This window comes from Triturus cristatus, chromosome 6 (assembly GCF_964204655.1).
Source record: "Triturus cristatus chromosome 6, aTriCri1.1, whole genome shotgun sequence".
NCBI classification, from domain to species: Eukaryota; Metazoa; Chordata; class Amphibia; order Caudata; family Salamandridae; genus Triturus; species Triturus cristatus.
In genome coordinates, this window is record NC_140589.1 from 1,680,271,393 (window position 1) to 1,680,293,246 (window position 21,854).

General features: G+C 41.5%; 1 protein-coding gene across 1 annotated transcript in view; it reads right to left on the reverse strand.

Annotated features, from left to right (window-relative positions):
* INTS7 (integrator complex subunit 7) overlaps nt 1-21,854 on the reverse strand; it is a 293,620-nt gene that overhangs the window by 231,565 nt on the left and 40,201 nt on the right. Inside the window, exon 4 of the mRNA XM_085612860.1 lies at nt 10,608-10,745. Coding sequence (XP_085468986.1) covers nt 10,608-10,745 — 138 coding nt within the window. The remainder of the gene's footprint in view (nt 1-10,607; nt 10,746-21,854) is intronic.

The window sequence follows — 21,854 nt, forward strand, 5'->3', positions numbered from 1 at the left end:
CGTCGACGACGACCACAGTCTGCAGGAGAGCTGTCCCACAAAGGATGTTGAGTGCTGGAGGGATCGGTGTCCGGATTGGAGACCAACAAGCCTTGGCAACGGCAACCCACGCGGTGAGAGTAAAACTGCTTCGGTGTGGACCAGCAAGGTCCTGTGGACTCCCCAAGCGATGGAGAGTCAGGACACATCTGGAGCAACCAGGTAAGCTCGTTGAAAGTCAAAGTACCCTTCTCAGGGACCCACAAGCCGACGGACAAGGGATCGCAAAGGGACCTCAAGAGGAATCACTAAATACCAGCCCACGGGTCACTTGAGGAGTGTAGGCCAGTAATCTTCGGTGGAATCACTGCTCGGGGTCTGGACTACAAGTAGCCCAAAGCACAGCCTCAGGGATCGCCAAAAGGCATATGCTGCTGCAAATGTACACGGGGTCCAGGGGTTCGGGTTGCACGGTCCCCACGAGGGCTTTGGATCTCAGGATTGCTGAGAGCACGGATCGGCCTCGGGGAAGCTTGGAAACCCACCTCCTGTGTTGCAAAGTCTTCGGAGTCCTTCAGGAGCTGCGTAGTTGCAAACCAGACAGATGCGTCTTTGGTGCCTGCCTTGCAGGGGAGTAACTCCTTTACTCCAAGGGAGATTCTTCGGTCATTCAACGTCGTGTAGATAGTAGACGTTCTGGGATTCTGTAGCAGAGTTTCATCCAGGTAAATCTAAAGTCTTGTAGTCGGGGTTCCTACTTTATACCCAAGGAAGGGGTGGGACAAACTCTGGGATCCCACCTATGGGAAGGTCAGGACAGGGGGTGGCTACACCCATATCCTTTGTCCAGTTTCGCGCCAGAGCAGGGGCTGGTAGCCCCTGCAACCGATTTGAGCTGGACTATGCACAGGGACACCAAATGTGCCCCCAGTACAGACATCAAAGCACTCTTGGAGTGCACCCACCCAGCCCCAATACACTAAAGCCTGTCTGGGAGGTGGTAACACCTCCCTGTAACAGGAAACCTTTGTCCAGGCCTCCCCTGTCGGAGTTTCATCCAGCAGCAGGAGGGCAGACTCGTGTCTGTGGCTGGTAGCATCCATTTTGTGATGCCAGGGTCTGTGAAGCTGGTACCGGGTGTACCGGTGCTGTCATGTGTTTCCCTCTACTAGGGTGGAATCATACCTCCCACACCAGTTACTGGTGTGGAGGAATGATTCCAAGGTGTTTGACACCAAACACGACATGTTTCCGTGCAGCCATTCCAAAGTTAGCATTTACCGCGAGGTTATAGTGCACTTTAAGAGTATATGGTTTGGCTGCATCACAAACAACTCCGGAATAAAGGTTACGAAGGCTGCAGAGGGGCTCTGCTCATGCATGGGCACCTTCTCACATAACCCAGCACCCTGCCTTCAGGATTGATAAGGCCTGCCATAGGGGTTTATATGTGCAGTGATATGGATAGATATAGTGAACCTATATCTAAGTAAGGGGTGCATATACCACCTTACACAGGCTGCTGTAGCAGACCTGTTGTCTCATCTTAAATGGTCTCCCAGGGATGGCATAATACATGCTGCAGCCCCCGAGAGGCCTCTGGGGTACCTATGCCCTGGGTATATAGGATACCATATACTAGGGACTTATAAGGGTACCCCAGAATCCAATCTGTGGTGTACTTAAAGTACATGCAATCCATTTTAGTGAGAAAGCAGATAGACTGGGGACTTGATTAGTAGGATCCCAGTCAAACTAAGTCGAAAACCAGCAAAACACCAGGTAAAAAGTGGGGGTAACCATGCAGTCAGATTCCACCTTCCTTCATCCATATCCTTTACTTGGTCAATAAACCCGATCAAATCCTGCCAGCCCTCCAAGTGGAACTAGATTGTTTTACACAAGTCTTTAAAATCAACTATTCTAAATCATAGGGTATGGGGGGAGCGGACCCACTCGAACAGATGCAGGTATCCCTCCAATGAAGTGGTTTCTCCTGGAATGGGACAGCCATTAGATACCTTGGGGTGGTCCTCCCGACCCACACAAAGCTTCTCTATGATAGCAAAATTCTTCCCTTACTCAGTGCTCTTTTTAAAGATCTGTATAGGTGGGGCAAGCTAGAAATTTCCTGGTTGGGGAGGCCGAACAGCCTTAAAATGAACTTTATTGCCCCATTGCTCTACACTTTGTAGACACTTCCTAATACAATACCCAGATAAAAGTTTTTACAAATTAGGCAAAAGATCCTAGACTTCTTATGGCAGGGTTTATCTCCACGAGAAGTGCTTTCAACGTTATTGCGACCTGTGACCGAAGAAGGAATAGGATCCCCCAATGTAACTGCCTATGCTTGGGTGGCATAGCTTGGTCCGGCTCTAGATTGGAACTATGATCCCGACCATAAACCATGGGTACAGGCTGAAAAGGCCTTGTCTCCCATCCCGCTTAAAGATCTGCTATGGCTACCTGCATCAACCTGGACAAGCTCCCAGATTGTTCCCCCTACAGCAACAACATTACTTGAACACTGGCGATTACTTCTTCTCAAAAACACATTTCCCTCATACTCTTTTCCAAACAGAATGCCTATAAATGTCTCGCAAGTTGGTACCAGAAACCCACGAGATTACACAAAATGTTCAGCTGTCCAGACACATGCTGAAAGGGCTGTGAATGCTACTCCAGACTTGGTGATCATGCCCTCACATCCAAACTTTCTGACACGATATACTCCTGTTCGTACGCATTATCACGAATATCAGACTCGCACAGGACCCATTAATGATCTTATTAGAATACTCTGGTGACCAAGGCTTTTAACACCCATCTAGGAAAACTGTTCGTCCACCCATTACTGGCAATTTGCCAATGCGTAGCTCAAATTTGTAAGTCCCAGAACGATGTGGCCGAACGGGCTAGGGCGGTCGATTTCAAATCTGGGGAAATGGAGTCTAGTCTCGGCAATGACGCTCAACATCCTGTGATTCTGGGAAAATCACGTAATCTCCCCGTGTCTAACAAAAATGAATGTATCCTTGTGTAACGTAACTGGTGCTCATGTAAAGCCCTCTGATGCCTTCGGGTCAAGTTCATGCTATATAAAACTAAAAAGAAAAAAAAACACTTGCTTTATGGTGGGGGAAGGTGTGGTCTATATACACCATGGAAGAATTGTCTGCAATTATCCATGATAGACTATGAATAAATTTGACTAAACTTGGCATCCATTTATGACCTATATCTAAAGGACCTGCAGCGTGTGAAGTGCCACAATGATTATGTCTCAGACTTTTCGTCACTCCGGCATCTGCGACATGTCCCATTCGGACGCTGCTGGCCATTGACTATGGATATCAGATATGGCGGTCTTGATGAATGCCAAATGTAATCCCTGGTCCCCCATTACTCTACGTCAGTATTCGTGATCTATCCATGACCCTGTGGTGTGATTAACGAAAGCATCTGGTAATAATGTTAGCTCAAGGGTACGCTCCCCCCCCCCCTTCTTAATGTTGTTAATCCCAAAATAAAGTTGTCAAAAACAAAAAATTAACCCACTTGATACTGGGGCTAGGGGTCTGGAGAAGGCCCAAGGCCGTATTAACAAGATCTATCATCTCTGACTGTCTTGCACTAGACAATGTGTCCGCAGTCCTGTGGTTGGAATACTTAAAATAGTTTACAATTCTTGGGGTCCCGGGGTTTTTCACTAACTCGGACTCCATTAGGAACACTTTGAGCGATTTAGTTAAAAGCTTGTACCTTACCTTGCACCATAATATCTGGGCCAATGTGCACTTGAACTCTCACACACTAAGTATATATAGGCAACCACATTTGATTTCAGCTCCTACACTTTATCTGGTTAACATTAACAATAATTACAACATATTTTTGCTTACTTGGTTTAGACTTAACGTTATTAATTTCTTACTCACATTTCCAGTACAGGGACCATGGTTTTCAATACTTCCTCTGCATCCATGTAATAATGTATCTAAAAAAAGCACTGTTCACATCATGTTGTATTGCTCCTTGTATACTTCATACAATTATTAGATATTACAAAGAAGCATTTAGCTATTTACAGCAGATAGATAGCCCACGAGTCTGTCATGCTGTTCTAAGTTATATTAGGTGTGCCCACAGCCTAAGGAAGAAATATGGTGCATCAGTTGAAAACTAGCTGCCTCTAGGAAACGATTGCCAGGCGCCCATTCTATCCATTTTAAAAGTATTCTAGTTTAAATCCAATTGTTCCAGAATTTTCTACTTCTATTGGGATGCAATAATGTATTTGCACAAAGCACTGCTCGCTTTAATGCGGACATGTCTACTGTATATTCTAAAATGGAATTGCTTTTTTACCTTCCTTTTTACAAAATATTTTGACATGCTAACTAAGACCCGTATAAAGCATTTGATGAGGTACTGCTGTTTTTACAAAGCTGCTGTTGGGTGGTTTTATGCATAGTTTAAACATATTTTAGCTTAAATTGAATTTTACTTCCCATTTGCACTTGTAACAGAATCGGTCTTGTATTTATCCCGGATTCTCTTATTATTATTAATAAGTATTTATAGAGCGCATGGCTACCCTTAGGCATTCCCGCGCTATCATTGACAAGCAAAGAAAAAGAGATGAACTGATTATTGCAGACTCTGGTAGAGCCAGGTCTTCAGCTGCCTCCGGAAGGAGAGATGGTGGATGGTTGAGCGCAGCTGGGCGGGGAGAGTGTTCCATAGTTTGGCAGCGTTGTAGGAAAAAGTGCGGACCCCCTGATCGTGCTCTCTTAATTTTTGGTACCACTGCCAAAGACTGACTGGCTGACCGGAGACATCTTGTGCGGTGGTAAAAGGCCATAAGAGAGTGGTTTATCTTTGCAAATGTCCCCCAAAGCGTTTTATAAGCTATACACAATGCTTTGAACTTAATCCGTTCGCTTATTGGCAGCCAGTGAAGTTTTTTTTGTACCGGCTTGACTGATTGCGGGTAGGGAGTGTGATAAAGCAGCCTGGCTGCAGAATTCTGTACTACCTGCAGTTTCCTTATGGTGGCCTTTGTGGTGCCTAGGTAGAGGGAACTCCCGTAATCTAGACGCGAGAGCACCAATGCCTGGACTATTACTCTTCGTTCCGGAACCGGGTGAAGTGGGAGAATTTTCCGCAGCATTCTAATAATGCCAAAACAGGATGCGGCTAACTTGATTGATTGGCTAGATAAATCTCGTAATTTCAATAGCCAGACTCCCAAACTTTTGATCTTACCTTTGGGGACGGGAGGCAGACCAAGACATTTAGGCCAGCTTAGTCCAACTGATTCAGCTAAAGCGCTGGGGTAGTTACCCAAGATCATTAACTCAGTCTTGTCTCCATTGAGCTTGAGACAAGACTGGTCGATCCACGTGGCCACAGCTTCCATACAGGATTCAAGATTAATTGATGTGTTCTATAGATACTTTAATGCTACTACCAATTGCGTGACGTCCGCATAGGTAATAATTTGGATACCATATGGTAGGACTAGCTCGGACAGAGGTTGGAGATAAATATTAAATAGGGTGGGACTTAATGATGAGCCCTGGGGAACTCCACACGAGAGTGGCAGGCATTTGGAAGTGTAGTTCCCTCTCGAACACCTGAAATACTCCTTCCTTCAGGAAAAATTTGACCCAAGCCAAGACCTTGCCTGAGACTCCCACCATTCTAAGTCTATCAAATAAGATGTTATAATTGACCGTATCAAATGCGGAGCTTAGGTCAAGTAAAATGACCGCCACTGCACCTCCCTGATAGAGGATTTTCCTGGATTCCTCCACTACTGCTAGCAGAGCTGTCTCTGTCCCACGGTTAGGGCGTAAGCCTGTCTGGGTGGTGCGTGGAATGGGAGTAATTCTCCAGGTGTTCTGAAAGGATTTTGTTGACATATTTTTCAAGTATTTTGCTGGTCCCGGGAAGCAAGGAAATCGGGCGGTGGTTACTCCATACCTCCGGATCAAGGTTGGGTTTTTTCAAGAGTGCTCTTATCATGGCATGCTTCCATGACAGAGGTACCTGGCCACTGAATAAAGAGGAATGTAATACTTCCAGCAAAACCGGAAGAACAGCTTCTTCTACCATGCGAAGTTTATGAAGGGGGGCCTGGTCAAGAGGGGAACCCAATTTGACCTAGGCAAAGAGCTGTGCTAATGTGGCCAGGTCCAAGGTTGGAAAAGTACCACTAGGGGGGTCTGAATGCTGGTCCGGCTTGTCAGTACCTGTCGCTTGAGGGAATGTGTTACAAATATCTAAAAAATAATAATATTAAAAAACTCTGCGAGTTCGGTGCATCGTGCCTGTGCGGAGTCTGAGGGAAGGTCTGGTACGGGGCACCTAGTGAGTTTTTTTGTGATTTGAAATATTTCCCTGGGTGCATTCGCAGCTACTGTTATATTTTCCTCAAAGTATAGGGCTTGCGTTCTTTTTATTTCCAATTGATAGAATTTGATAGCCTCTCTGTAGGTCTGTTTTTTTCGGTGTATGAATTTCTGTTTTCTTTTATGGCCAGTAATAGTCGAAGAAAGATTATTTGAGTGACTGACAGAGATAGCTATAGGTCAACAAGCATGCCAGGTGAACAAGGGTACCCAGCAACACTGTATGATATTACACACAGAGTCCTTACTGAGGCACACGGCTACAGAGGTTGGGGCAAGGAAAGTAGCCACAAAAATGTAGGGCTGTGAATAAAGGATGACTGGGCTTACACCACTGAGGAAGAGTAATAGGCTTAGGAAACCAAGATGACTTTACGGATTTTTGAACTGGGATTTGAGAGGGATTTCCAACCTTGGGGACAAAAAGAAGCTCTCGGGTCTTTAAAACTTTTGAGCCATTCAGTGCCAAATATGGCACTGCAAGTACTGAGGGATTTAAATACCTTTCATTTCGGCACACCATTAGTGTTCCCATTGGGAAAAAAGTTGCAATGCCAGAAGGGACACCACTTGAACATCGGAAAGGTTATTGAGGAAAGCAGTCTCGATGATATTGAAGACCCTGGTCAGTAACACGCTGACTGATCTGGGCTGGCTCAAGGGCAGATGGTTGACTGATATAGGAAATATGGGATGAATCAGAATGGGAAGACACCCTGCAATACAGACAGGAGGCAGCATAAGGGCAGGATTTAGAACAATACAGGTAAAGCTCTCATACAGACTGCATTACACTCAAACTAGGTTCGAAAAAAATAGGAAAATTGGCATAGAAAGTCCTCTAACTGATGATTTTCTGCACAGATTAAGGCTCTGTCCACAGATCATCGATTTTGCAAGGGTGTGGCCCAATATGTAAATAGAGTACCAGGAAAGGATCAGACAATAGACGTCAAACTGGCAGTACTGGGCCTATGCCAGGACAGTCCAATAGCAAGGAGGAGCTTCGGGCTGTCGTGACATCGTCGGGATGTAGGGAGATTATGGGACTCAAATGTTGTCAGAATTGCATTACAATATAGACTGGTGCATGGAGGCACAAAATATGGATATGAGTGAAGCAGATGTCCTAAAAAAAAGTGAAAACAATAGAAATTTTGGGGTGATTTATAGACGTGTCATGGAGGAAAACCGGTATTTTGAAATGTATGTGTCCCCACTGGAGCGCGGTATCAGGGTGACCTAAGAAAAATTGGATGGGATTCTTCCCTCTTCCACCTCACTCCTGTCCCTGCTGGCAGACTGTCTCAGAGTGGATGAGCTTTACTAATCAAGACCATTCACCTTCTGGACTGAACAAATCTAGACGTGATGAATCTCTCTGGTGGAAACAAGTGTATGTTAACAATTTAGCTGCATTTGTTGATGATTAAACTCTACTTGCATCATAAAATATTTGAAAAATAATACAAATGTTCTGCAAAAAAAAGTGTTTTTTTCAAAACAATCCTCGGTGATAATGTGATCCACAACGATTTTTGATCTTCTAACCTCTGATATGACATTATCTCCAAGCATTGCTTAAACATAACAGATGGTGGTGTCATATACAAGAGCTCATGGAATTACTCTTCACTACCACAAGTGCCTCATGTGAACACATCGGCTTCCATGGAATTGGAAGTATACAAGACGTAGGCTCTGGATACGATGTCGGTCGGAGTTACCTCCGACCGAAACCGCTGCAGATTGGGAACCGATCGATCTCAGGTCGGCGGTTCTGACGCATTATTGGAATGCGACCGCACATGGTGTGGTCACAAACTTCCATTTTTCAATGGGAGCTTGTGTGGCGGCTGAAACTGCCCACAGCACAATCTCCCATCGAAAAATTGAAGTTTTTAAACATCCCTACACAGTGTGGCAGATGTTGAGGGGGGCACCATAGTGACCCCCAGGGCCACATGAGGAGGACCAGGGGGAACGGCCCCCAATGTCGCTTTCCGACAGCCTTTCCATGTCAGAAAAGCAGAGATGGAAAGTCTGTCCGAAACCGACATCATATTCCCGACAGCAGAAACGCTGTCCTTAGGGGATTATGAGGAGTTACCGACCGACAGGCTCTATGAGCCCGTCGGATTGCGTTGGTTAGTCCCGCCAACTGCTGCCACTGACCGCATGCACCATAATGCATTTATTTTATTTATTTATTGAGTTTAACAACTTATAAAGCGCACAAATACCCAGAGGTGTCTGTCAGACCGCAGCAGTAGATGCGGCTCGTACTGCAACCGACAAGCCGTCGGTTGGGGTCCGAGCCACATCATAATCAGGCCCATAAAGTTTTCAGCAAATTAACAGTTCTTAAGGTGTTGATAATACTTCTCAATCAATTCACTGACCTACGTTTCATGATTTTGCTTCACAATTCGTGCAATATTTTTATTTAGACACAATGCACATGCATTTGCAAAATTATCAGTGATTTCCCAGGTATCATTTGCCCCTTGCATGTCTCTTCAGGACACCAAATATAAAAAGGCAGCAAAGAGAGAGGCACGAGGGGTTTATTCTAACAGCAGGAAAATATAATTCTGGTAACTTTCGCATCTTTCTAAGTCTCACTGTACATTTTTTGTGATTATTAATAATAAGTCATTACAGAACAGTAAATCAACTGCCCCAAAAATGGGAACAGGAGCATAAAGCAAATAACACCACTTTTCTTCAAAAGGAGACTGCCTGGCATACATTTGAACATGTCAAACTTAAATCAGGTCTCCAGAAAATCGAGTATGCTATACTACTTTTCATAAATCAAAATTAAAATGAAGCACTATACGGAAACAGGAGGGAAAGGAGACCCTAATTATGTCAAATCCATTCATCTTGGATAGTAACAGAAGATTTTTCTGGACAATTCTTAACATTGATGGACATTACTAAGAAGCCTCCTCACTCGTGGCTGTAAATCCCTGACTGCCTTGTATATCTGACACCAACACTATAACTCTTCAAAATACATGAATGAAATCTAATAAAACCAAGGTCGTGGTAACAGCCAAGACACCAACACTTAATAATTAGAAAAGACTACAGACGAACTGGGAAATCCTGGATATGCTCATAATTCTATGATTATAAAACTCTAATTTCAATCACAGAATCCAGCAATTACTAAAACAAAATCATTATAATTTCACCCCGGTGTCTATCTTTGCCTAATAACACACTCATTCAGCTGCTCAACTCTCACCTAACTCTTGTATCCAATGTGTGTTTCCAATTCTGTCCACAGTTGCCACTCTGATTAGGGCCACACTATATACTTTCAATAAATAATAATCATACAAATTGTGCAGTTCCAACAACACAATCTTTGTCCAGCAAGATCTTCCTTCCAGGTTTGTCAGCAGGCTCCTGTTTACTTAGCTTCCCTCCTCTGGAAGGACGCAAATATGAGAAGAACATTGGCTTGCTGCTGCCACTTCAAGCTCCATCCTTCACTATAGTCAGACTCAAAGAAAAGCACCATAGACTTTGCCATCTGGGTTTAAAGCTAACAGTCTCTGCATCAGATTAATTGCTAAATGGTGAAAACTTAATAAACCCAGCAGCTTTGAATAGAAGGTAATATAACCCAAATAGCCCAAAGAAATATAAAAGCACATTTTGAGTAAATGGACTAATATCATGTTAAAATCAGACTATTATTTTTGAACGGACCAGATTAAATATGTAATTCCAACCTCTACCTGTAGGTCCTGAAGAACTCTTCATTGCTTTTAAACTGTGCTACCAATTACCCTCTGTTTACGACCAAAATCACGCAATGGAGCAGATGATTTGTCCCATTGGGCTATGAAAGCTGCACCTAGTTCAACTTCTCCAAGACCACCACAACTCTTCAAACTGTGAAAAGTGCAGCACATTGTCAACCCACTAATGGTAGCCAGTGCACAGACTTTCTGATACGGAACTCAGGAGCCACATTCAGTGCTTCGTCTTCAGTGATCTAATGAGTTCCAGGGCCTTACTGGGTCTAACGTAATCATGATTCGATGGCATCAAGCATGTCTAATATCACCAGCAGGATTAATTCTCTTTTTCAGATGTCTTAAAAAAAGACAAAAGCAATAATAAAATAGGGCTCACACCGACGGCTTAAAAGGAAGAGAACAAATGTTATTTCAATTGTTAAGCTCTTACTTTGACTGTGCAGAGAAGTTGGCAGCTGCAAATATAGCTGCTTCAATCTCCACATTATCGTGTGAATCCAGGCTCTGACGAATACTATGATGAGCATTCTTCCTTTCTGGGATAATAGACGCCATACTCCCCAGCATTCTGTTGAAATAAAAAAAAGAACAATGAAATGTAGTTCAGTACCAGTCATGCAAACATTAGCATGGGCAGTAGATGGGCCCCATAAAAAAAAGTGTAAAAATTGCAGGACAGAGAGGTAAAGGCATCAAAGTCCACGTGTATAGATAATACATTCCCTGATCCCTTCAAGAAACAACTAGGTATGTATTTTTGTGGTGTTATTTGTATTTCAGGCATATCCCTGCCATTTGTATGTCCCGACAGTGGTCTGGGCTGTCAGGAAATTGTGTTTTGTCCCAAAACCGTTTATTTCGCGGATATGTCATGGTTATAACCTATCATTGTGTCTTTCCTATTGAAAACTAAGAACTTTCAGTCTTGAAGGAGTGTGTATTTACTTTTGTGGATTCCCTTTGGTAAAGTGGGCCACCACGGAGTATACCTACTCTACAGTAGTTTTAGCATGTGAACCATAAAACTTTACTGTTTGGTTTTGCGCTTCATAGGGTGATGGTTGTCTACTGCTTAATGGGTTAAGTTGGGTTCTTTCATTAGGAAGCCGGAGACAGCCTGGTGTTGAGAGGTTGTCGTGTGGTCAGTGTAATGTATTCTGTTGGAACTGTTACTGCTATATTGGTTAGCAGGGGGTTGTTTTCTGGTTGGTGCAGTTGGAATGATTCGTGTTATTGTGTGGACAGATTTGAAGCTATGTATCTTGCTTGATGTGTGGCCATCACACAGGAAAATTACTTTTAGGAGAATAACACGCATAGTCAAAGCCAATATGCCTCACTTCTTCGCTTTGCTAATGCTTTTTGATGATGCTTTTCAGTATCGGCAAAAAGGAAAAAAAAATATGTTTACCTGACACTGAGCAGCATCTGTCTACAAAAGGCATTTGCAATGCAATAGGTCTTGCATTTGTGAGAGTTTAAGATATAGGCATTGTAAATGACAATACCTTTTATGTATCTGTTTTGATAAATAACACATAAATAAAAGGCATTGTCATTTACAATGCCGAAAGCTCAAACTCTTGTGAATGAGAGACCTATTTTATTTCAAAGAAGCAGACGCCATTGTCCCGGGCTGTTTGGAAAGTCAAAGCACGTGTGACCTGCTGAATGTTGCAGGAAAGCATGTCGTGCCTGCAGTAGGAGAAACTTGTTAAAGAAAATAGTGCTTACAGACTAAATAAGACATGCCGTGAAACAACAGAAGTAGAAAAGGCCAGTCCTCATGGGAGGTTTACAAATGAAGCAAAAAACACACAGAATCCTTGGGTCTAACAAGAACGACTTAGTACGTGAAGAGAGACAGCAGAAACTGATTCCAGTGTATTTCTGGATGGTTTCTTAATTAGGACATAATCCCATCACCCATCCAGGTAGCATGCTTCATCATCTGGGATTCTCCTCTTGACAGGGAACCCCAGCCACGCCAAGGGCTACAACCCCCTCACTGTGAGGGAGGAGCTCAGGGATGTTTTTTTATTCCTTCAAGATTGAGGATATACTAAACCCTCCCGATGAGAAGTCACTAAAGCTGGTTAGGCAACAGGCGCAGCGCAAAGCAAAAGATAATAGTGATATAAAATGTGAAGTTTAAAACTGACTAACAAGAGCGCAAGACACTTTATTAATCGTTCCTGATGTCAGGATTAAAAACAGAGCACTTGCAGTTGGAAATTATAACTGTGATGGAGCAGGTAGTGCAAAGTTTTGTATACCTCCTCTATTCTTGCATGAAAATACTAATGATATAATCTATTAACTATAATATTATTAAACGAGTATTGCATGTATATTAATCAACATAGTTAAAACAAACTATACATGGGATTTGCTATTTGCATGGCTAAATAACTCTTAGAACTAAAATCTGTACGCACATTAATGAATAGTATATGTGGTAATAGAATATTGCATGATATATGCTGCTTTGTGATGTTGCATCATCGAGGAGGATCGAAAAAGGTGAATATAATGGCTTTAAATGTCGCTATCTGCTAGATAAATACAAACACACAGAGGGATTAGTAAGGAGTTTACATTAGAATCATTATTTTTATGTATTAATTATTCTTTTGTGTTTGTTTCGCTTAAGTTAAAAAATCAAAAAATGGGGTGGTGGGCGCACTCGTTGTTTTGAAAAATAGACTGTTTGACCGATAGGCGTGCAATATTGCCTTATGTTTGCGTGACACGTGGTATGAATGAAGGGGGGTGGCCTAGTCTGAAGTTAACTAGGACTGCAATATGCACAGCTGTAAATGTTTCAAGCATTTAATTCATTTCACATAGAATAAACAATAATCATATTCAATTTTTTCATATGAATTTCCACAATATACATCATCATTCAATATGTGTACATTTATACAGTGATAGACACAAGTAACTGCTTAATAAACGTTCCAAACACCCAATGCATTTCGGGACATTTGTGGTCCCTTCGTCAGGGGTAAACTGTTGGAAAAGAAAGGAGAGTGTATATCAGAATCTGCACTTGCGTGAACAGAAGGTTGTATTTTGAACTTAAAATGAGGTATACGATACCTTTGGGTAGTTCACATGTGTTACGTGTTCATATTCTAGGAAAAGAGTTCAAAAGATAAAGATGTAAGAAGAACTGATCTCTCTATTAATTGGTGGTAATAAATGATGCAAGGAACCCCGATTTCGTACCTGATTAGTTGTGTGATTTTACACGATTTTCAAGTTGCAGCGAAAAAAATCTACAGAAATAAAAACTGAGTGTTAACTCCGCTATGTGAGGCAATATACCTGAGTACGCTAAATGTTTAAAGCGAAGCTCACCTTGATAGCCTTAGTTCAGGTGGCGGTGAAAACCGTTACTGAAGCTGGATGTTACCAATCTGAAAATAAAGGACGAAACCTTATATTCCAGTCAAATCCGCTAATCTGAGCCCATCAGAATGCGGGCATATAAAAGAATGTGCTTACCGATTCAGAAAGTTCGTTGCGAAGTTTTTAGCCACGAGCGCTCTCGGTCGAGGTTTGTTGCTCGTCAGTTTCAGGTGAGTTTATAATCACGCTCTGAGCGTGGACGTAGAGACTAAAAAAAGACTGTGAAGAAACCTGGTTTAGGAAAAAAGACTCAGGTGCTACCTGTAGCATCGGTGCGAGTTTTACAAAATCTAAATGGTCTTTTATAAAGTATATATGTAATCTGAATAAGAAGTAGAATGACCATGAAACCTTCTTGAATGATTCAAAAAAGTTTCCGAAGTGGACTAAAGGCGCTGCGAGCGCACTACCTGGGCGACGAGTTGTTTGTCAATAAAGTTGTGAAAAAAATAAGACCTAAACAACGATGTTTGGTGAATATAATTGTGAGTGATGGGGTTTGATGGGTAAAATTGTGTGACCGCCAGAGTCTAAATTATCTGGCTTCATGACATAGTGTAAATGAGCGTAATGAATTACAGCAACAATATATAAGTTCGAAACATGATCAAATAATACAGGTCATGTAAATTATGTAGTTAAATGGAGCGTCAACAATTTCATAAAAACATCATTATAAACAAAGGTCAAGTTCTCTATTCTTTTTCTGAGGGGGTTCAAACGTGAGATGCGAAGTATGTGTAATAGTACATGTACGTGTAATATCAGGTAGGACATAATCGTGGGTGAATGCATCATAGGTATAAGTGCTTTCAAGTTGAGTCAGGATCCCGAAGTGGAGTACAAGTGTCAAATGTGAGTATTATTTTAGAGAAAGCAAGCCATCTCGAATTTATCATTGAGTCCATGCGGCGTAAGAGTTTTGAGCTTCTTAATCCAGAATGCCTCTCTTTGTAAAAGATACTTTGAATTGTCACGATCTGTGTGTTTTGGTACTTCTTCAATGATTTGGAATTTCAGTTGGGCAATTTGGTGTCGTGATTCCTCCCAATGCGTCGCTATACTAGACGTTGTGCTTTTAGTACGTATTTTGCTTTTGTGTTCCGTCAATCTGATTTTCATTTTCCTCTCAGTTTTGCCAACGTATAGTAGCCCGCAAGGGCATTTAATGGTGTAAATGACATTTTCTGAGTTGCATGTTGTGCTGCTGTGAATTTTAATTTTTTGGCCCGTGGATGGATGCAATAAAGTATCACCTGTGATTACGTTGTTGCAATGTGTGCAGTTCCAGCATTTTTGTGTGCCTTTACTTGGTTCCAGGGTCCTTGTTGGTTTTTGTTTTTTAGATAACAATTCTTTCAAGTTTTGTGCTCTTGTGAAGGCGAATAGTGGTTTCTCTTTGAAGAGATTTTTGAAATCAATTTCCAATTGGAGTAGATTCCAATGCTTGTGAATGGTTTGTTTGATCTTCCTGGATGCTGTGGAGTATTTAGAGACAAAAACTGTACGTGTGCTAATCTCTTTTTGAGCTTTCTTCAGTAACTCCTCACGAGGTCGGGTCTTGACTTTGTTTAATTGTTCTGTAAGAAGATTCTCAGGATAACCTCTGTCTTTATAATTCTTTATTTGCTGTTGCCATGTGGATTCACATGCCGTGTCTGTAGAAGAAATTCTTTTAGTTCGCAAAAATTGAGAGACTGGTAGATTCCGAATCAATGAAGGAGGATGGAAACTGCTGAAGAGCAGAGCATTATTTCTGTCTGTTGGCTTTTTATACACACTCGTTTGTATTTCACCTTGTCCAATGTCAATCCATACATCTAAAAAAGCAATTGATTTGCGGCTTATTGTGTGAGTGAATTGAATTCGAGGATCAATCAAATTGAGTGTCCGTATGTTGTTTATGAGTTCTGGTTCTGACCGATTCCAAATGAGGAAGATGTCGTCTATGAAACGTTTGAAGAATATGAGACCTTCTTTCCATGTAAGGTCCTGGAGGATATAGTCATGTTCGAATTTTGCCATATACGTGTTAGCGTATACGGGTGCTCCTGGAAAACCCATAGATGTTCCATTTAGTTGTATGTAAAACTTTTCATCCCAACAAAGTAGCTATTTTGGAGGCAAAACTCTAGTAGTTGTAAAATGAAGTGTTTGGGTATTTGTGTGTTTTCTTGCTGCAGTAATGCCCATTCGACTGCTTCTATTCCGCTGGCGTGGGGTATCGAGGTGTATAATGCAACTACATCTATAGTGCATAGGATCCAATTTTCTGTATTTAGATGTTTAATCATTTGTAGATTTCTCAGGAAGTCCGTCGTATCTTCAATATAGGTCTCCCAATTTTGAACGAATGACTGCAGAAATGTATCGATGAACCTGCCAGGTTTTTCAAATATTGAATCGCATCCAGAGACGATAGGTCTGAACGGAGGATCCATCAGATTTTTGTGAATCTTTGGTAATAAGTAAATTTTTGGTCTCCTTGGGAAGTCAGTTCGAAGATATTTTTTGGTTGGTAAATCAATCCAATTGAATTCTTCCGCTTTATCCAGTATGAGGTTGAGATTGTTGGAAATTTCATTAGTGGGATCTTTGTCAAGTTTTCCATAGGTCGCTTCATTCATGATATGTTCAAGAACTTTCCTTTGGTAATGCTCTGAGTTCATAATAACTAATCCTCCCCCTTTGTCTGCTTTCGAAATTGTGATTGTTGGGTTTCTAGCTAATTCAGTTAGGGCACTTTTTTCAGCCCTACTCAAGTTGCTTGTTTTATTGGAATATTGTATCTTTTTTAGATCTTGTTGTACCAATAATTCAAATGTGTCCAGAGTTTTGTGAGACACAGGAGCAACAAAAGTGCTCTTTGGTTTAAAAGTTGGAAGTGTTAAGTCTGTGATGGAGTTGTCCGTTGGATCTTGGGGACAGATGTTGGTGAAGAAATTGCGCAGTCTCAAAATTCTCATAAATTTATAAAGAGCTACTTCTGTCTCTAATTCTGTGCTGTTGTAGGTGCTTACAAAGGACATTCCTTTGTTCAATACGTTTTCTTCAAAAGGTGTTAGTTTTAAAGAGGAGATATTTATGATGAGACTTTTGTTTGACTCCTCAGACCCTTTTTGCTTTTGTCTTTGTCCTTTTCCTCTCCTTGTTTTTCGATGCCACTTGTTGTTTTGGTTTGGCTCTTGTCTGGGGGTCTCCCTTGTTCTCTGCTGGAGTCCAAAAAAGAAGATGAAGAACCAGAAGTACTGGGTGTTACACTCGGTGAGCTTCCTTCTGCTGGTTTTGTCGTGGCTTTTGAGCTGGTGCTAGCTTTAAATGATGCTCTCTGAGTATCAATATCTGAACCAGACACAACACTTTCCTCTGAGGATGCTTGGGTGGATTTTTTGGTGGTAAATCTGCGTTGTGTATATACATCGGCCCAGGTATAAGCTTCATTCAGCTTATAATCAATTGTATCTCTCTTAAATTTTCGCAGTTTGGTTTCTTGTAACTCTTTGCCATATTTGTCTAGTTTTAGATTGAGACTTTCTAAAAATTGTCCCCATGGTTCAACCTCCATTCTTGTTGATAGTTCAGTTTTTAATGTGTTTATTTCTTCTTCTAGATCCCGAATTGTTTTAGACAGTTCCTCAATTATCAGCAGTATCAGATCCAGAGAGCATTTATTTAAAATGGAATACCATTTTTCCATAAATTGTGGGTTGTTTTGAAGCCTAAAGAGCATTGGACGTATAGATAATCTTAAACCACGGGGGATCCGTTTGACTCGATGGTATTGTATTAATGTAGAAGCATGTAAACGTTGATTCAGTTCTCTTCTGGTAAGATATTCCAGTTGACGTAATTGTTGTGTGACTGATCCGCTCTGTGCGTCAAATGATTTTGTCTCCTTTATTAAGTTGTAAATTTCATTTGCGTCTTCTGTTGTGTAAACTTTTGTTGTAGCTCTGTTTTCAGTAATGCTGGCAATGGATTCGAAAGACATTTTTACGCGGTGCAGTCCACCAAAGTCGCAAAAGTGAAAACGTCAAAAAATGGGGTGGTGGGCGCACTCGTTGTTTTGAAAAATAGACTGTTTGACCGATAGGCGTGCAATATTGCCTTATGTTTGCGTGACACGTGGTATGAATGAAGGGGGGTGGCCTAGTCTGAAGTTAACTAGGACTGCAATATGCACAGCTGTAAATGTTTCAAGCATTTAATTCATTTCACATAGAATAAACAATAATCATATTCAATTTTTTCATATGAATTTCCACAATATACATCATCATTCAATATGTGTACATTTATACAGTGATAGACACAAGTAACTGCTTAATAAACGTTCCAAACACCCAATGCATTTCGGGACATTTGTGGTCCCTTCGTCAGGGGTAAACTGTTGGAAAAGAAAGGAGAGTGTATATCAGAATCTGCACTTGCGTGAACAGAAGGTTGTATTTTGAACTTAAAATGAGGTATACGATACCTTTGGGTAGTTCACATGTGTTACGTGTTCATATTCTAGGAAAAGAGTTCAAAAGATAAAGATGTAAGAAGAACTGATCTCTCTATTAATTGGTGGTAATAAATGATGCAAGGAACCCCGATTTCGTACCTGATTAGTTGTGTGATTTTACACGATTTTCAAGTTGCAGCGAAAAAAATCTACAGAAATAAAAACTGAGTGTTAACTCCGCTATGTGAGGCAATATACCTGAGTACGCTAAATGTTTAAAGCGAAGCTCACCTTGATAGCCTTAGTTCAGGTGGCGGTGAAAACCGTTACTGAAGCTGGATGTTACCAATCTGAAAATAAAGGACGAAACCTTATATTCCAGTCAAATCCGCTAATCTGAGCCCATCAGAATGCGGGCATATAAAAGAATGTGCTTACCGATTCAGAAAGTTCGTTGCGAAGTTTTTAGCCACGAGCGCTCTCGGTCGAGGTTTGTTGCTCGTCAGTTTCAGGTGAGTTTATAATCACGCTCTGAGCGTGGACGTAGAGACTAAAAAAAGACTGTGAAGAAACCTGGTTTAGGAAAAAAGACTCAGGTGCTACCTGTAGCATCGGTGCGAGTTTTACAAAATCTAAATGGTCTTTTATAAAGTATATGTGTAATCTGAATAAGAAGTAGAATGACCATGAAACCTTCTTGAATGATTCAAAAAAGTTTCCGAAGTGGACTAAAGGCGCTGCGAGCGCACTACCTGGGCGACGAGTTGTTTGTCAATAAAGTTGTGAAAAAAATAAGACCTAAACAACGATGTTTGGTGAATATAATTGTGAGTGATGGGGTTTGATGGGTAAAATTGTGTGACCGCCAGAGTCTAAATTATCTGGCTTCATGACATAGTGTAAATGAGCGTAATGAATTACAGCAACAATATATAAGTTCGAAACATGATCAAATAATACAGCCTAAATCCAATATGGCCGCTGATATCGCACGCAGAAGTGGCCACTGTCTCATGAGGCGCGAAGTGAGCTGCGCATGTGCGAGAAATGTCCTGAACCGCTTAGCGACCTTTGCTCATCATGTTCCCGGTCAAGGATGTGAATCTGGAGGTTCGCCAAGACAGGGGAACAATCAACCTTACAGTAAACCGGAACAAGCCGACTCTTCGCTAACAAATGACCTCACCCCTCGAACTGTACTAAGAATTTGGGAATAAGAATCGGACGATCCCAACCAGCCAATCACAACTGTCCTAAAGTTTAAAATTGTATCTTCTTTAACTTGATTTTATTATAAAAAGGGTAGTAGAATAGGGAGGGGTAATTAATCTCTTTTCACCTTCGTTCGTGACGCCTTTCCTGGTGGTCCAGATGCTGCCCGACCGCCTGATGACTGCAAACTCAAATCCACGGGCTATGATAGATGCTTGCACGATTTCTGGTCCTTTGATAAATTGGGGACTGCAACGTGCTGAGCAGAGGACTTTGAGCCTTGGCCTGCTTTTTCAGACAATTTATGACAACATTTGGTTATGCAGAGCCAATGAATTAGAGGACTCCAAATAGCCAGATTAGGTAAATATGATGTTCTGCGATTTACTTGAACTGATCTAGAAATTTTAAACTTTGACGAGACAAATGCAAATATAAATCATTATGAAAATTTAAATAAACAATTATTGATTAACAAGAGATACGAGTTTGTGGTTTTTCATTAAGGAAAATAAGGATTCCGAGTCTTAAAATGTGTTTTAGCTGGTTCTAAATCACCATCAACCAATCCAACTAAATGGTCCGTTGACCAAGTGGGTGGAGTGCCTTGATGTTTGGGATTAGGGATCTATAGGCGAAGGATGTTAATGTATATTTTGTAAAATAATCTTTCTCTCCCTATAGGTTATAAGGTGTTTTCCCCCACATGTCCAGCGCTTGAATTACTCATCCCTCCTGTGTGTGCAGACTCGTGAGAGAGAGACGTATGAGTGTTGGTGTTATGGGCCCCACCAATGACTGTGTATGTGAATTGAGCTAGTGTGACGTCGGGTCTGCGACGCAGGGAGGGTATCGGTAAATGTTATTCCCCATTTTCCAGTCTTGCGCTGGATCAGTTTTTCTGGTAGCAGTATGATGCTTTTTATTGTTTTGGTTTGGTGATTATTGCTTGTAAAATTGCTTATTGATTATGGATTGTGGGAAAGTATTGGTTTATGTATTAACACTCTATGTTGAGTCGTGTTGAGTTCTGTGTTGTTTGACGGCTTCTGGGATGTAGGAAGTCGGAAGTTTGTAACGGTTCCGTAGTAGAGCAGAGGTAAAGACGGAATTGTTGTTGCCCTGTAGGTACACGGGGAAAACGTGTGACGATTGGAGTTGCACGACGCATTGTCTGGGTTCGATTCGGTAACATCTTCGTGTGTTGCCATTAGGGACATTTTCTGTATGAGAGAAATGTATGGTAGCGAAGGTCACCTGCGAAATTTTGGTCTTAGGTACCAGGAATCCAAAAGGCACTCTGATTACGCTTATCACTGGAAAGGTAATAGGTGTTCCCTAAGCTTGATTCAAGGATAAAGTAGAGGGAAGTGCTACTTTATTAACGTATGTCATAATTCTGTAGTAGGACAGACTGTTCGCTGTTCTCGGGAAAGACAGAATTCTGTATGAATGAACTACATTTTTCGTATGAAAGTGCGTGAATGAAATAGCATTCAGGTTAATTGTGAAACTCTGGTTTTATTTCTCAGGAGCAGAGCGTCTCCAACTAGGTGTCTTAATTCTGGAGAAACGGTTAGCTAATGCTTGTTAGAAGGGTAAAGTAGAGGGATGTGCTACTTTATCAACGGAAGTAACGATTCCGTAGTAGGGCAGAGGTAAGCGCTGCTCTCAGGAAAGACAGAATTCTTGTAAGAAAGGTCATCAACTATTCTTTTGTTAGCGAAACAGAGAATGGTGGCGTTTTTATGTTGTTACTAACAGATTTGTGAGTCAGAAAGAACGTAAGAAAGTATGCCGATAAATTTTGTAAAGGAAGGGTCGGCAGAAGCAGGAGTAGCGAGAAGAACTGACGTCAGAAAGACCGCGCTGGGATTAGCCAGTCAGTAAGAAACATAGACGCTCCTGATTGGTGCGTTAGTGTATGCCGCGCTGAGATTGGAGAATTACAGGGTGACGTAGATGCTCCTGATTGGTGCGTTAGTGTGAGTCGCGCTACGATTGGTTAACACAACAGAATAGTCGTAAGCAAAATCTAGCGATACACGGAAAACAAAATGATGTATTACGATCCACCAGAAAAAGTCCTGGTTTGGAAAGATCAAGAGTTTATTTAAAAAGGACAAACCGATTGGTATCTGAGAGGGACAGTTGCTTCCCCCGCCAAAATCGCCCGCATCCTTTATGGTTGCGAAATACAGATATCATACATGTATTTGGTTGGACAATTGGGCAAAGTATACAAAAGATGATGGAGTGTTAGCATTTCCGGAACATGGTTCATTTAATTTAGTGGTTTTGAGAAATTTGAGAGAAAGTATGATGAATCTAGAACCGAGACCTAGACCAACACAGTTTGAAGCATTGACAGAATGGGAAGATGAGATGCATGACAGAGAACGACAGAGGAGTGGCGGAAGGTACAAATATATGTTTGGTAGATCATATGGACAGGAGAATCATGATGATAGAATGAGGAGATGGCGAAGCGCAAATATGACTGAGGGTTTGTTTCCTGTGAGAAATGTTGAAGAAATTAGCAATAGAAAATGTATGGAAAAGAGAAATAATATAGAGTCAAGAGGGTATGGTGTGCATGAA